Source organism: Emydura macquarii, unplaced genomic scaffold (assembly GCF_026122565.2).
Source record: "Emydura macquarii macquarii isolate MOO-44397 ecotype Brisbane River unplaced genomic scaffold, CSIRO-AGI_Emac_v2 contig_2768, whole genome shotgun sequence".
In the NCBI taxonomy this organism is placed as follows: Eukaryota; Metazoa; Chordata; order Testudines; family Chelidae; genus Emydura; species Emydura macquarii.
In genome coordinates, this window is record NW_027132905.1 from 28859829 (window position 1) to 28872390 (window position 12562).

At 43.9% G+C, this 12562-nt stretch overlaps 1 protein-coding gene across 2 annotated transcripts in view; it reads right to left on the minus strand.

Annotated features, from left to right (window-relative positions):
• Nucleotides 1-4512: 4512 nt before the first annotated feature.
• Nucleotides 4513-12562, minus strand: part of ECSCR (endothelial cell surface expressed chemotaxis and apoptosis regulator) — a 33269-nt gene continuing 25219 nt past the window's right edge. For both annotated transcript variants that reach the window (XM_067566812.1, XM_067566813.1), the window contains exons 5-10: nucleotides 11803-11850; nucleotides 9577-9696; nucleotides 8153-8251; nucleotides 7297-7330; nucleotides 5751-5847; nucleotides 4513-5085 (exon numbers count right to left, since the gene is read on the minus strand). In XM_067566812.1, coding sequence (XP_067422913.1) covers nucleotides 5077-5085; nucleotides 5751-5847; nucleotides 7297-7330; nucleotides 8153-8251; nucleotides 9577-9696; nucleotides 11803-11850 — 407 coding nt within the window. In that variant the 3' untranslated portion in view covers nucleotides 4513-5076. The remainder of the gene's footprint in view (nucleotides 5086-5750; nucleotides 5848-7296; nucleotides 7331-8152; nucleotides 8252-9576; nucleotides 9697-11802; nucleotides 11851-12562) is intronic.

Here is a 12562-nt window from a genome sequence, read left to right on the forward strand (position 1 = left end):
AATGTGCAGGGTGCTTGCCAAACAAGGCCTAGAAAGCCGCAGTCCTTTGTCTAAATAGCTTGTCCTGAAAGACAAAGGGCGGGCAGAGGAGTTACAGGTGACAAGCGCAGTGGTCAGGACAATGGCTGGAACATATTGGTAGAGCTGTTTGCTTTTGGGGTAGGGAGGTGCATAAACTGTCTTCATGGCAAAAGTGGATCTTGAAGGATCTAAATGATGAAAGGGTAGGGTGGCCACTGATGTCTCCCCTGAATAAAGGATATTCCCTTGGTTGTCCTGACTGGCATGATCCCACCCCCACCAGTGCGACCTCTCACACATGGTGCGTGTGGAGTCATGCTGCATGGAGGAGAACACCCTCCCCCAGCCTGCATGACCTAGCACATGGCATGCTGATGGGGCAGAGCTGCATGCTCTGCAAAATGGTGTCCCCTGGGCATGATACTGGACAAAACCACGTCTGGTTTTATATCAGTCCTGGACAGGGGTAAACCATCCAGAAACAGTACCAGCCAGCTTAAACCCAGATATGAGGCCAACTTGTGAAAGGATAGTGTCCTGGTGTATCAGCTTGGGAAGGACATTCCGTATGTAGGGATGGTGTGGAAGAAAATGCAGAGAAAGTTGTGGGAGATTCAACTAAACAGGGCAACAAAGCTGTTATCACTGGCAGAGTGAAGGAGGTGGGGAGCATCACAATAAGAAACAAGGCCCGATAAGTGGAGAGGGGCAAGCAACAATTTGCTTGATTCTGATGTAGTGGAAAAGTGATGAGATCCAAAGAGATTGACATATTAGGAAGATCATTTTGGCAGCTGCATTTTGTACAGCCTGAAGGGAACTAAGTGAGTGTTAATGAGCCCGGAGAGGAGTTTGCAGTAACAGCCCCGGTTGCAGTCTGATGGCCCCATCAGTTCCTGCAGGCTGGATAGTCCAATTCTGTGATTGTCAAACTTGTTCCGATTGTGGACCACTTCCTGAGACAGAGACTCCCCTAGGGACCATCTTCCCTCACAACCTGCATTGTCTCATTCCACACTTTTGTTTGAGCAACTGTACTGCTTAGTTACATGACCAAATAGTATTAGGGGAGTATATAGGAAGCTGAAAATATGCTGAAAGACAAGTCAAAGAGGTAGGAGGAGAAAACAGCATCTTGAAAGTCCATTGAGGGTAGGATGCCAAGAAGGGAATAAATGACCATGTCAAAAGCAGCAGCGGAGAGCAGAGCACTGGTGAAGGTGAAAACAGAGGATAGAGCCTGAGATGTGGCCATAAAGAGGTTATTAGAGACCCTACTGAGAGTAGTTTCCGTAAAGTGGAGATGTCAGGAGACAGATTGGAAGGGATCCAAGACAGAGTTGGGGAAGAGGGTGTGAGTTCATCAGTTGTAGACTGTGTGTCCAATGAGTTTAGAGATAGAGAGAGAAGGGGCCGTAGGATCCTAGGGACAGTTAGGATGAAGTGACAGTTTTTCAGAGGTGCACATGGTTTACGGGCTAGAAGGAGAAGTCTTAGAATTTGACCCTCCTTAGATTAGTCAACATTGCAACTATTTTTACTCTATTTTTGTACATTTAATTTTTAAGGTGAACTACAGAGATAGGATCTAAGGCAGGTGGGCAGCAGAATCTGCATCCCAACAAAGGGTGGCAGACATGGGGTCTGCACCTGAGAATGTGCCGGAGTGATCCAGAGCTAGGAATAATGACCCCGCTCTGCCCAGACCCAATTAGATTAGGAGCACATGGAATCCAGCCCTTGGGTCCACTCACAACAGACTGGTGTCTGTTCAGAGAGGAAGACTGGTTCAGAGTGAGACAGACGGAATTTTCAGTGGGACAGAAATTCTGTTTTCCAGTCAGCTCTAATCTATACATTTTTCCCTTCTGTAATTTTACAGAAGCCTTTGGCAGATTATTTTAAAAACATCCTTTTCAGTCCACCTTTCACACACATTTAAATGATAAAAATGATATTTAGAAACTCAATCAATAGTTACTTGTGAAAATGTTGTATTTATTATTCCATACACTTTATTATCTTCTGTAAAACCTAGCTGCAGGTCAGTAATTGCCATGAGCCTGTTTCAATCCTGCAATCCCCTGAATACATCCTTAAATCACCCTATGAAATTAAATGATTGTGCCTGATTGATTGGTGCGATGGAGTATATGTAACAATATATATATTGACTCTGTCAGTGAAAGTGAGATTTATTTTTCTTTCACCACCATCAGTGTTTATCTTAAAGGTCAATACATCTTGATGTTCACCTCAAGGGAAGTCAATATCTGCATGTTGTGCAGCATGTTAAATAAGGCATTTTTAAAAGTCTGTTCCTTCAGGCTATGGAGCAAGTTAGAGCGAGTCATGAGTGGGCTGAGCAGAGAGGAATGTACAGTTATAAATCTTGGAATTAATGATTTAGGATGTTACATTGCAAAATATAGTGACTGAGATTTTCAAAGCTACCTAAGGATTTGGAATTTCCATTACAATCAAATGGAAACTGAGGGTCCAGATGGGTTCTCTAGGTGGCCTTGGGAATCTCAGCTAGCTAGGTGTGTCTTCACTGCAGATTTAACTTGAGTGGTTGGCATCCGGATCTGGCCACCTGGGTTAGCCTAGCCTGGGTGTGAACAACCACACTGCCAAGCCATACTTAAGCTATTGCATCCTCACTCGTCTGCAGTTTACTACATGTGTAGTAAGACTTGCTGGGGGCACAGCACATGGTTCTTTGTGCTGCAGGAAAATGAGCTGCTCTATGATTCTTTTCCAGTAGATTGTGGGAGAACTTGTCTGTCCTTCTGGGCACCTGGGGAGAATTGTGGGAATGAATGGGAGAACTATCAGCACTTGAGTGGTTTAGCCTGCATCCCCCTTGCAAAGTTGGGTGGTGGTCAGCCCAAGTGAAAGCCTCACTACACTTTAGTCTTTAGCCTGGCCAAGCTAACTAGCCCAGGGTGAAAGCACCACCACACCTGGGTTTGGGAAACTGGCACAAATCTCTTGCGCTGACGAGAGCAGCTCTCTCTGGGGGGGGGGAGAGGGAGGAGTGGAAAGAAGGTGATATGTAGAGGGCTCGGCCCAGAGGCAGTGAGACTGGAATGCCGTAACAAAGGAGGGCCTGTACTGATCCAGGACACCTTTCTGATGACCTAGTGCTGGTACCGAGTGGCTGCAGTGTGGAAGGGTCAGCTCTTTGAAAGTTCAGAACCCTGGAGGTGGTCTGGCCACAGACAGGTTGGCAAACGGGTTAAGCTTGAGGTTACAGTACTCAGACATCATGGTGATGAGCACAACCTTCTCTGCCTAGGCAGAGAATTTCTATTGAAGTTTCCTGTTAAGTGTTGTATAGGGGCTGTAACAGGGCAGTTTGTTCTTTTTTGGGCCAGGGAACACCTTGTCCTGTTCTGGAGGGAAGCCTGGCAGGCAGGAGCTGGGGATCAGCTGACCCAGCTAGACAGCAGCTGATGTCTGGGTCTGATTCCCAGCTGCAGGATATAAATGAGGTCCCCAATTCTGTGAAGGAGCAAGTTGAGTGTACACTTTCTGGTGGCTGCAGCAGAAGGCCCTGAGGGGCGAGCAGACCTCCAAAGTTGGGGGAGATTAGACCCTTTAGCTACTGGAGGCCAGTCTCAGTCAGGAACAGGACTGTTGCTTGTGTCATTGTTCCACATTTTCTTTTGTGTACTGAAGAATAAACAGAGTCCCGAAGAAAGGGCTAAAATGGACCTGGGTGTGGCTGATTTTGTCCCAGGGCCACCAGTGTACAGTGCTTATGTGCCAGGGTGTCTCTGCCTTAGTGCTGGTCTACACTGAAAAGTTAGGTTGACCAAGCTATGTTGCTCGAGGGTGTGAAAAATCCACACCCCTGAGTGACTTGGTTGAGCTGACCTAACCCCACTGTAGAAAGCACTAGGATGGGAAAATTCTTCTGTTGATCTAGCTATTGCCTCTCCTGGAGGTGGATTAACTACAGGGGGTTGTTGTCATGAATGTCTACACTGAAGGGTTACACTGTAGCATTTTAAGTGCAGACATAGCTTTATGCATGGTGGCTCATTGGAGCTTAGTTTGACTAAAGGAACCAAAGACTGGCAGAAAAGAAATAGCTGCATTGTGTTAAAACGATTTTACTTCTGTTATTCCAAGTGATTGAACCATTTTATCTGACAGACATTGCTGCAATAGAAGAGAAGCAGCTCACTGCACTTCTACTTGCTGTCCCCATTCAGAAGGAATCACAGCACAGACCTGTTGGAAGCATCATATCACAGTTGCCATCAACTAAGGGTTGTAGATATTCCCTGAAGGGAGCATACTGTTGGATGGAGGAAGGAACATGAAGGAACATGCTGATCTGCCTGGCTGAAGTTTAGTTAGTAGTAATGATAATAAAAATACTTTGCACTTCTCCAGCAGCTTTTATTCATGGATCTCCAACTGCTTTCCACGCATTAATTAATGTAGCCTCCCAACACTCTTGGGAGGTAGGTAAATATCATGCCTGCTTCAGATGGGAAAACTGAGGCACAGAGAGGGATGTTCAGCAATTATATCTCGATTCAGCAAAGCACTTAAGCATTTGCTGAAGTCCCACTGACTTCAGGCCTGATTCATGCCTGCTGAAGTTAATGGGAGTCTGTTTGTTTCAGGGGGTTTTGGATCTTGCCTTTCAGGGCAAAGCTGAACTCTTTTGTGATCAGCAATGGGACAAGCCAATGATTGTTTGGCATGGACTCCAAAGGGTCATTAAGGAAACGATTTGTGTCATTGGTGAAGTTGTAGGTTGTTTGGCTCTCCTCCCTCTAGGAGCTGCCAGAACACACTGAAAATGTGTGTGCTTATCAAAAATATAGTTAGAACACCAAACATTGTGAGAGGCTGGCTTCAGCTGGAGAAAACTCTTATAACCCAGCTGGGGTTACTGTGCTTGATTTTAGAGTATATGTATTGATTGGAAAGGATGTCATAATTTATAAAGGAAATGCCTCCTCTGGGCACAATAGAAAGTCAGTGCTGATTAGCTAGTAGTGTTTCTTCATGGCTTCTGTCATATCACAGTCTTCATAACACCTACAAAAGAACCAAAATGATGCATCAGCCAGCTTGCTTGGCACGCAAAAGAAATCAAGCAAAGTGTCCCCAGGAACTAACCGTGAGAGAGCCATTTGAACTCTCATCCCTCCAACAATCCCAAATCAAAATGCTTGATGAGGTGTAAAATAGTAACCCCTAGGAAGGTGATGGACCAGCTATTGGGGAGGGAGATAATGTTAATGAAACCATGTAGTTCAAACACCAGTACCAATTACAATGCATCATACATACAGCAGGAGCTGGGAGGAAGAGAACATTGGTCCCTGATCTCTTAATCACAGGTCTTTACCACTTGAGCTAAAGAAGAGTTTCTTTAGCCCATAGTGGTAGTCCCTATCCAGCCTGTTGTCAGCTGGTCTCTAGATGGCAATGTCTCCCTCACTCGTACACACAAAGACGGACAGTACATTCCAAAGGGTTTTCAAAGATCAGATAATTCAGGTAAGCTTTGGATAAGCACCACAATTCTCCCATCCCAAATCTGAACCAATTCAGACCTTCGGAAGTTTGCCTGAACCTGTTTATTACCACCTTTCCAGCAGACTCAGAAAGCAAGGGGAATATCGCAAGGGGATTTTCTCCCCAAGGAGAGAAAAGAAACCCTAAGCAATTCTATAAAATGCGAGGCTAGAAAGAAAAACCTTTTCTGAAGCGGGGTAACTCATACTGTTGTTCGTGCTTAAGTTCTTCATGGAGATCAAAGTGATGCTGTTCTTCTTGGCTGTAGCAGCAGAGCAACTGCCAAACAAGAGAAGGTGCAGGCCAATTACTGTCTTTGGAAAATTAGAGCAGCTGTCATAAGAGGAGAGGATTCTCATCACAATCACACAAGGCTAGGGAGAAGTATGGCTCAGTAGACCAGGACTAGATTGTGGAGCTTTCCCTCACTTGGTTGCTGGTTCATTTCCAATCCATTAAGAGAGAGAAGCCCAAGCTATAGAATTCAAATCTGGATCCGGCACTCCCCATGGTTATGGGTAGTTGGCTTCTGGATTAATTGATCCAAATTGGATTAGTGAGAGGACTGTGCTATGGAATTTGGATCTGAACTTGGAATTATTGTTCTGGTTTGGACCCATCTCTACTGGTATAAATGAAAGTTCTTCTCATCTGGTGTTTCTAGGAAAGGAGTTGTGGTTTCAGACCAATTCCTAAGTAGATAAATGTTCATGTAACAAAACTGTCAACACAATCAGCACCGTTTTTTGGCAGACTCTGTGAAGAGGCCAAGGACACAATGGGTAGAGATCCTGAATTACCAGTTCACTATATGGTCCTTCAGATCATGGTTGAAACACATTGCTAGGCATGGGGAGTCTTGCACTGACTGTTGCTCATGCTGTGTCCATTCTGGGGCTGCACAGAGTTCAGCCTCCAGGGCTTTGACAATCACCATGTAATGGTTCTGTTGTACAAAGAAGCCCCTGGAACATATTGTTTTAACGTAGCAGCAGCCTTTGGAGGTATTACTATAGTCTGTTATGGAGGAGTGTGAAAAAAGTGAGTCAGGCAGAGGTGTCCTTTACCTTTACTCTGTTGATTCATATTTGATTGTCAGACAGTTTAGAGAAGGGTGATCCCATGGTTAGTGCACTAGCCTATGACTGAGGAGACCTAATTCCCTGCTCTACTCTGTGTGACCTTGGGCAAGACCTTTAGCCCTTCAGTCTCTTATCTATAAAGTGGAAATAAATACACTAAAGAGTGAGAGGTGCTCAAATGCTGTGGTAATGGAGTGTGCGTCATAAACTGTCTCTCTCCTGTCTCACTGAAGACAGTTTCAAATTTGGGGGCCTAAATTTAGGCATCTAAGTACATAGTTAGGTACCTAAGTCTAAGTAGGCTGATTTTCTGAAGGTGCTGTGCCACCACTGACTTCAATGCACCTCTGAAATTAGGTACCCAGATACATGGCTAGAGATCCAGTTTTTCCCATTAACTCCATTGGTGGCAAGATCAAGCTCAGTGTCACTTTTACCTATCCCAAAGAAATCTCATGACATTCCCCTGCACCCCAGGTACACTAAACATTTCCCTCTCCTTGCCAGAATGAGTTTTGAAAAGGAGGAGATCAGTCCTAGTCCATGCCTGGGGCTTGAAGGTACTACAGCAATATGAATAAATGATAATAATCCTGCTCCTTCGTAATGGTCCATGAAGAAAGCCGTGATTGCCCAGCAGCCTTACCTTTCAGATACCATGGATTCTGGTTTCTGTTTATCTGTTTAAAAAACAAAAAGTTGGTGCTGCGTGAAAAAAAAAAATTCCATCAATGAGCAAAGCGAGATTTATTTAGAATGTTCCTGGTAGTATCGTAAATGGCAATCAATGGAATTTAAAGCCTCTGCTGGGTATTGTAGTCCTGATTAGAGAAAATGTCTCCAACCTGGCTGTACAAAGCTGAGTGAGCTGAATACGGTGCTGAGGTTTACATTGCTTGTTTCTTTTAAGCCTTTTGGCAAACTTCAAGTGTCATGTCAGTTTATAGAGCTGGTTTGCCCTCTAGTGGAAAGTACTTGAGCTGGAAATAGGCTTCACCAGGAAATCTCACCACACATTCAGTGCAAAAATCTGTGTTAAAATGCAATGTGGAGCGAGGGGTTTAAATTTAGGAAAATCTGCAAATTGAATAGAGGCAGCTCCAGCAAAATTATCTCTGCCCTTGGTCTTTCAGTATATGATCACACTGGATTATTTTATTTACATAGGCAAAAATGACTACTCTCCACTGCACTACATTTGGTTTTAAAAGACAATAACATTTTTAATAAAAGCATCTTAAAATCATTCATCTCCCCCTCTACTCAGTTTGCTAATTTGTGGGGGGTGAGGGGAGATAGGGAAAGGAATAATCCCAGGATGAGATCAAACATAGAAAGTTTAAGCCTGCAAAGAATTTTTATACCAAAATTACATGGGCCCAGTTCTGAAGTCATCTGTGACTGAAAATAGGGATGTAGACCAGAAATGCCATTTTGCTTTAGACACAATCCCGCTATAGCACTGCTGGAATGACTGTAACCAAACAAGCATGTACAAATACCTTCTGCATCTTTGGAACGGTTACACTTGAATCTCAAACTGACCACGCAGACCAGGAAGATAACAACAACTACCAGAATGACTATGAAGCTGATGACACCTGAGCAATGGAGAAAAGAGTCATTAGTCAATGATATGTAATGGCTTTATCTTTGGGGACCAGTCTAAATCCGACTGAAGTCAATCAGTTAGCTCTGTTGATGTCTATGGGACTTGGATTGTGTTCTTAAGGGAAAATATTAAGCAGATTTTTATTTCTGTTGTAATGAGCATCAAAATGTATTGACTAGAGAGGTAATATTGACTAGAATAAGAAACCTCTCACTCTTTTGTCTTAGCTGGTATTTTCCTCAAAGGACAAAACATCTTGACTTCCAGTGAAAATTTAACTAACTCAAAAAGCCGAGTTTATTCCTGGTATAATTCTACCAGGGTTGAAGTCAATGAATGTGGCCCAATAGTTCTGGTTGAGACTATTTGGAAGTCTCTTTAGTAGGTATCTTCTAAATGGATATTGTAAAGGGGAGACAAAATTTAGAGACCCTGAATAATCAGTCCTTCACCTCCGATAAGCCAATCACCAAACATACATTTGAATATGACATCTAGCTGACTGAGAGATAAACAACAATTGTATGTGGCAAATCACAATGTGTTCATTTGCATACAAGACCTGATTGGTTAATAGTGCTCCAGACATATTTCTCACCTCTGTGGACATAAACAATAGAAATGTACTGAATCATCACATGACTTTTCAGCCACTCATGAGCCAGGATTTCCTACAATTCACTATAAAGGAACAGATGATTTTTGCTCTTCCCCTGGTATGGGTCAGTGGAGGCCACCAAATTCATTTTCACTTGTCACTGGACACTTTTATTTGGGGATCAGAGGGAGGCCTGATGAAAAGTGTCTTAAAGTGGATCATGATCATTAACACTATTTTTTGGGGGTGAGCTTCAGCGCCTCTTTGCCCCATCTCTGCATGTGGCATAAGGCAGGCTGTGACAAGCACAGAGGACCTACCTCGTTTCCAGCAAACAGGGAGTTAAATCACGTGTGTACAGGGTAAATTAACAAGTCTAGGACTGATCCAATCAGGCTCTCAGAGAGAAGAGAGGCTGCTCTAAATGCAGCCCCTTGCTATGCAAAGAAGAAGGAAGCAGCCTGAGGCAGGTAGAACACCACAGGGCTGGGGTTTTACCCAGGTTGTTTCCTGGTTATGTAAAGCCATTTTGGTTGTTTTTCTTGCACTCTAAATCTCCTGGATCACACACACTGAGAAGGAAAGCTACTGAGCCAGCTGATCTGCTCCTCCAGGTGACACAGGCTTTGGACCTAGGTCTCCAAAGGTGGCAGCTCTGTGGAAACCAACTGCATCACCGAGCTCAGTCTCCACATCATCAAAAGACACACTCTTACCAAACGCTGCCATCGTCAGGGCTGATTTCTCCTCATTCAGGGCAGGGTCTGGGAGGGAAGGTGCAGGTCCTGTGCTCTGGTTAGAGAAGGCTTTTGTAGAGGTCACTGGTTTTGAAGTGCCTGTGGAAAAGGTAGTTTTATCTAAAGACTTTCACTCAGAATCTGGGCAGAATGCAATTCCAAGGCCACATTAACAAGGTGCCTCCATTCCCCCAAAGAGTGTTTAGCCTTACTAAAGAGAACAAGAGAGACTGAGCTGCTCCCAGCGAAATCAATGGCAAAATTCCCGTTAGCCTCAGTGAGAACAGGACCATATTTTGCACTTCTGTGCTTCCTTTCATCAAAAGATCTATATGAATGATTGAATGCTCACAACCTCCCTGGAAGCATTAGCCCCATTTTACAGTTGACAAAGAGAGGCTGAGGTATTTATGGTATGATATCTGCGGCAAGAACCACTTCCTGATTCCCATTTGTGTGCTTTAGTCACAAAACTAGCATGTGTCTCAGAGGACCAGCTTTCCTGCCTAGCTCAGTCAACCTCCCTTCATGCCTGAACAGTTCATCCCAAGGAAGTGAAACTTCTGTTGTGTTTTCAGGCTTTTCAGAGCGTATATGGGAATTATCAATAATTCTATCAGACATGCTGTTTAGCTCCTGGCACAGCTCTCTGCCTCTGCTTATGGCAATGGCTTTGAGACACAGCAATGTAAAATCCAGGATATGTAGCACAAAGAGTTCTAGGACCGTCTTTGGGCTTCTAAACTGGAGCTCAAACAAATTTTCCAAGTGGAAACCAATGGAGCTGGTCAGAAAATGGAATTTTTGTCCTGTGGAACATTCTAATATTTCAACATTTGTTTTTGTCCAAGTTGGGACAAAAAAGCGAAGTATCAAACATTTTCACGAAATGAAAAATTCTGAAAAACTTCCATTTGGAAGTGCTGAAATGAAAAATGTTGACATTTTCAGTTGAAATAAAATGTCAGTTTGAATGGAAATATTTAGGTCACTATGGAAAAGCAAAAAATTTTATGCCAACTGACCTATGGAAAATTTCAAAGTAAACAAAACCTGTTTTCCAACAGCACCCCCCCGCCGCCCCAAACCTCCTTTCGACAGAAGTTTTCAACCAGCCTTCAATAGCTGCCTCCCAGAATAGAACCATGCTGGAGGTAGTGGGATTATACAGATGGTAGATGTTGTTGTGCAATGGTTCTGTTAGACATCAAGTTGTTTGCCTTGTGCAGAAATACTGCATCTTCTAGTTCAGCGGCTCTCAACCCTTTTTTCCCCAGTACCAGTCGGATCACGTCAAGTATCGCTAGTCCAGACCCAAGTGGTGCTCGAGAAAAAAAAAGGGGGAGCAGTGCTCTCTGCCGAATCTTGCCCGCCGTTGCACAAATTTCGGCGGCACAATTTATACCACGGGGACATCCGGAGCCGGCCGGGTTGCCTGTACGAACTGACAACTAGACAACTGACTTATAGGACTTTCTTTGCTACTCTGCCTGCTGAGCCTGGCTTGGGTACTTAGTATTTGGGACATGCTAGAGCCCACAACACCAAAAGCCCAGAATTATGGAAACTATGTGACTCCATAGTTGAAGTTGCATTGAGCTTTTACATAAAGTAGGATTCAAATTAATGCTGAACTCTGTGATAACCTAAAGAACAATTAGCTTTACTGAGCACAGACATCTACATCAATAGAACTAATTTACAGCCGTAACCCATAATGGGAATTTTGGTTGTTCCCATTGTCTTGAGTCCAAATCCTGCAGTCAGGATTTATGGCTCAGTCCAACTCCCACTGAAGTTAATTGGAATCTTTCTACTGACTTCCGTGGGAACTGGGTTGAGCCTTTACTCAGGAGAAACTCTCATTGAAGTCTACAGGAGTCTTGCTCAGAAGAGACTGCAGGATTAGGCCCTATGTCAGAAGCATAGGAAGGATATTTCCAAGACATTACAGGGGGCATTTTACTCTCAAAGTTAGGTCATTCTTTTCACATTCAGACATAGTCCAGTCAGGGTGTATTGGTTGGATTTTGTTACCAGGTCTGTTGACTGCTGGGATGACACCCCAATTTATTCCAGCTGTTGCAGATAGAAGAATTTCAAGTTAGGACTACATTTAGAGCAGCTGAACTGTGTAAACAAAATAGTTCAATTTCAATGAATTCTTGTTTAAATTAAAAGTTGTTATGTAAGTGGACACAGCACCTGGAACTGGTGAAAGTGTGGGGCTCCCAACTTTCCTGGACCCTGGATCTGGACAAAGAAAACAGGACATGAGACTTGTCAATATATAGAACAACATGGAGGGAAATGTTGGTTTTCCCTAACTACAATGGCACCAGTGAAAAAGGGCTTTGTTTTTGGGCTTAGCACCTTCCCCACCAAACAAAACCCCCTACTGTGGTTGTACCCATACCTACCCCCGGTTTCATGCTTCAAAGTTCGACAGAAACCACGGGGAGGCAGGGAATTAAATATTCCCATGTGACTGATCAGAAACTCACCTAGGCTGTTTGCCAAGGATGTTTGCGCTACTGACTGATCAGAAGGCTCAAATTTAATGCTGGCTGTGTGACAGCTTACAAATAAAACGCCTTGGGGGATTTTCATAAGTGTATGTGACTAAGAGCACAAGTCCCGTTGACCTTCCAGGGGCCCCGTGATCATAAGTCAATTGAGGTGCTTTTGAAAATTCCACCCCTTCAGCAGCCCAGCAGCCACAACCCTCCACACCAAAGCGTTTCTTGACTATTTGCAGTGCCACAGCCCCCACCCCACCATGCTAAATGCCAAGGTTGTGAAGAAATTAGCAGACCCTGAAAGCTCCAGTGTGGGAGAACATGCTCTGAAGATGCACCAGACAATGAATGTCAGCGCAGACGAATCATCTATAGGGAGGCTGCAATTTGTTTTTTAAATCTCCTTGTGGAAATTGCCACTTTCACTAAAACCTTCCCGCAAGATT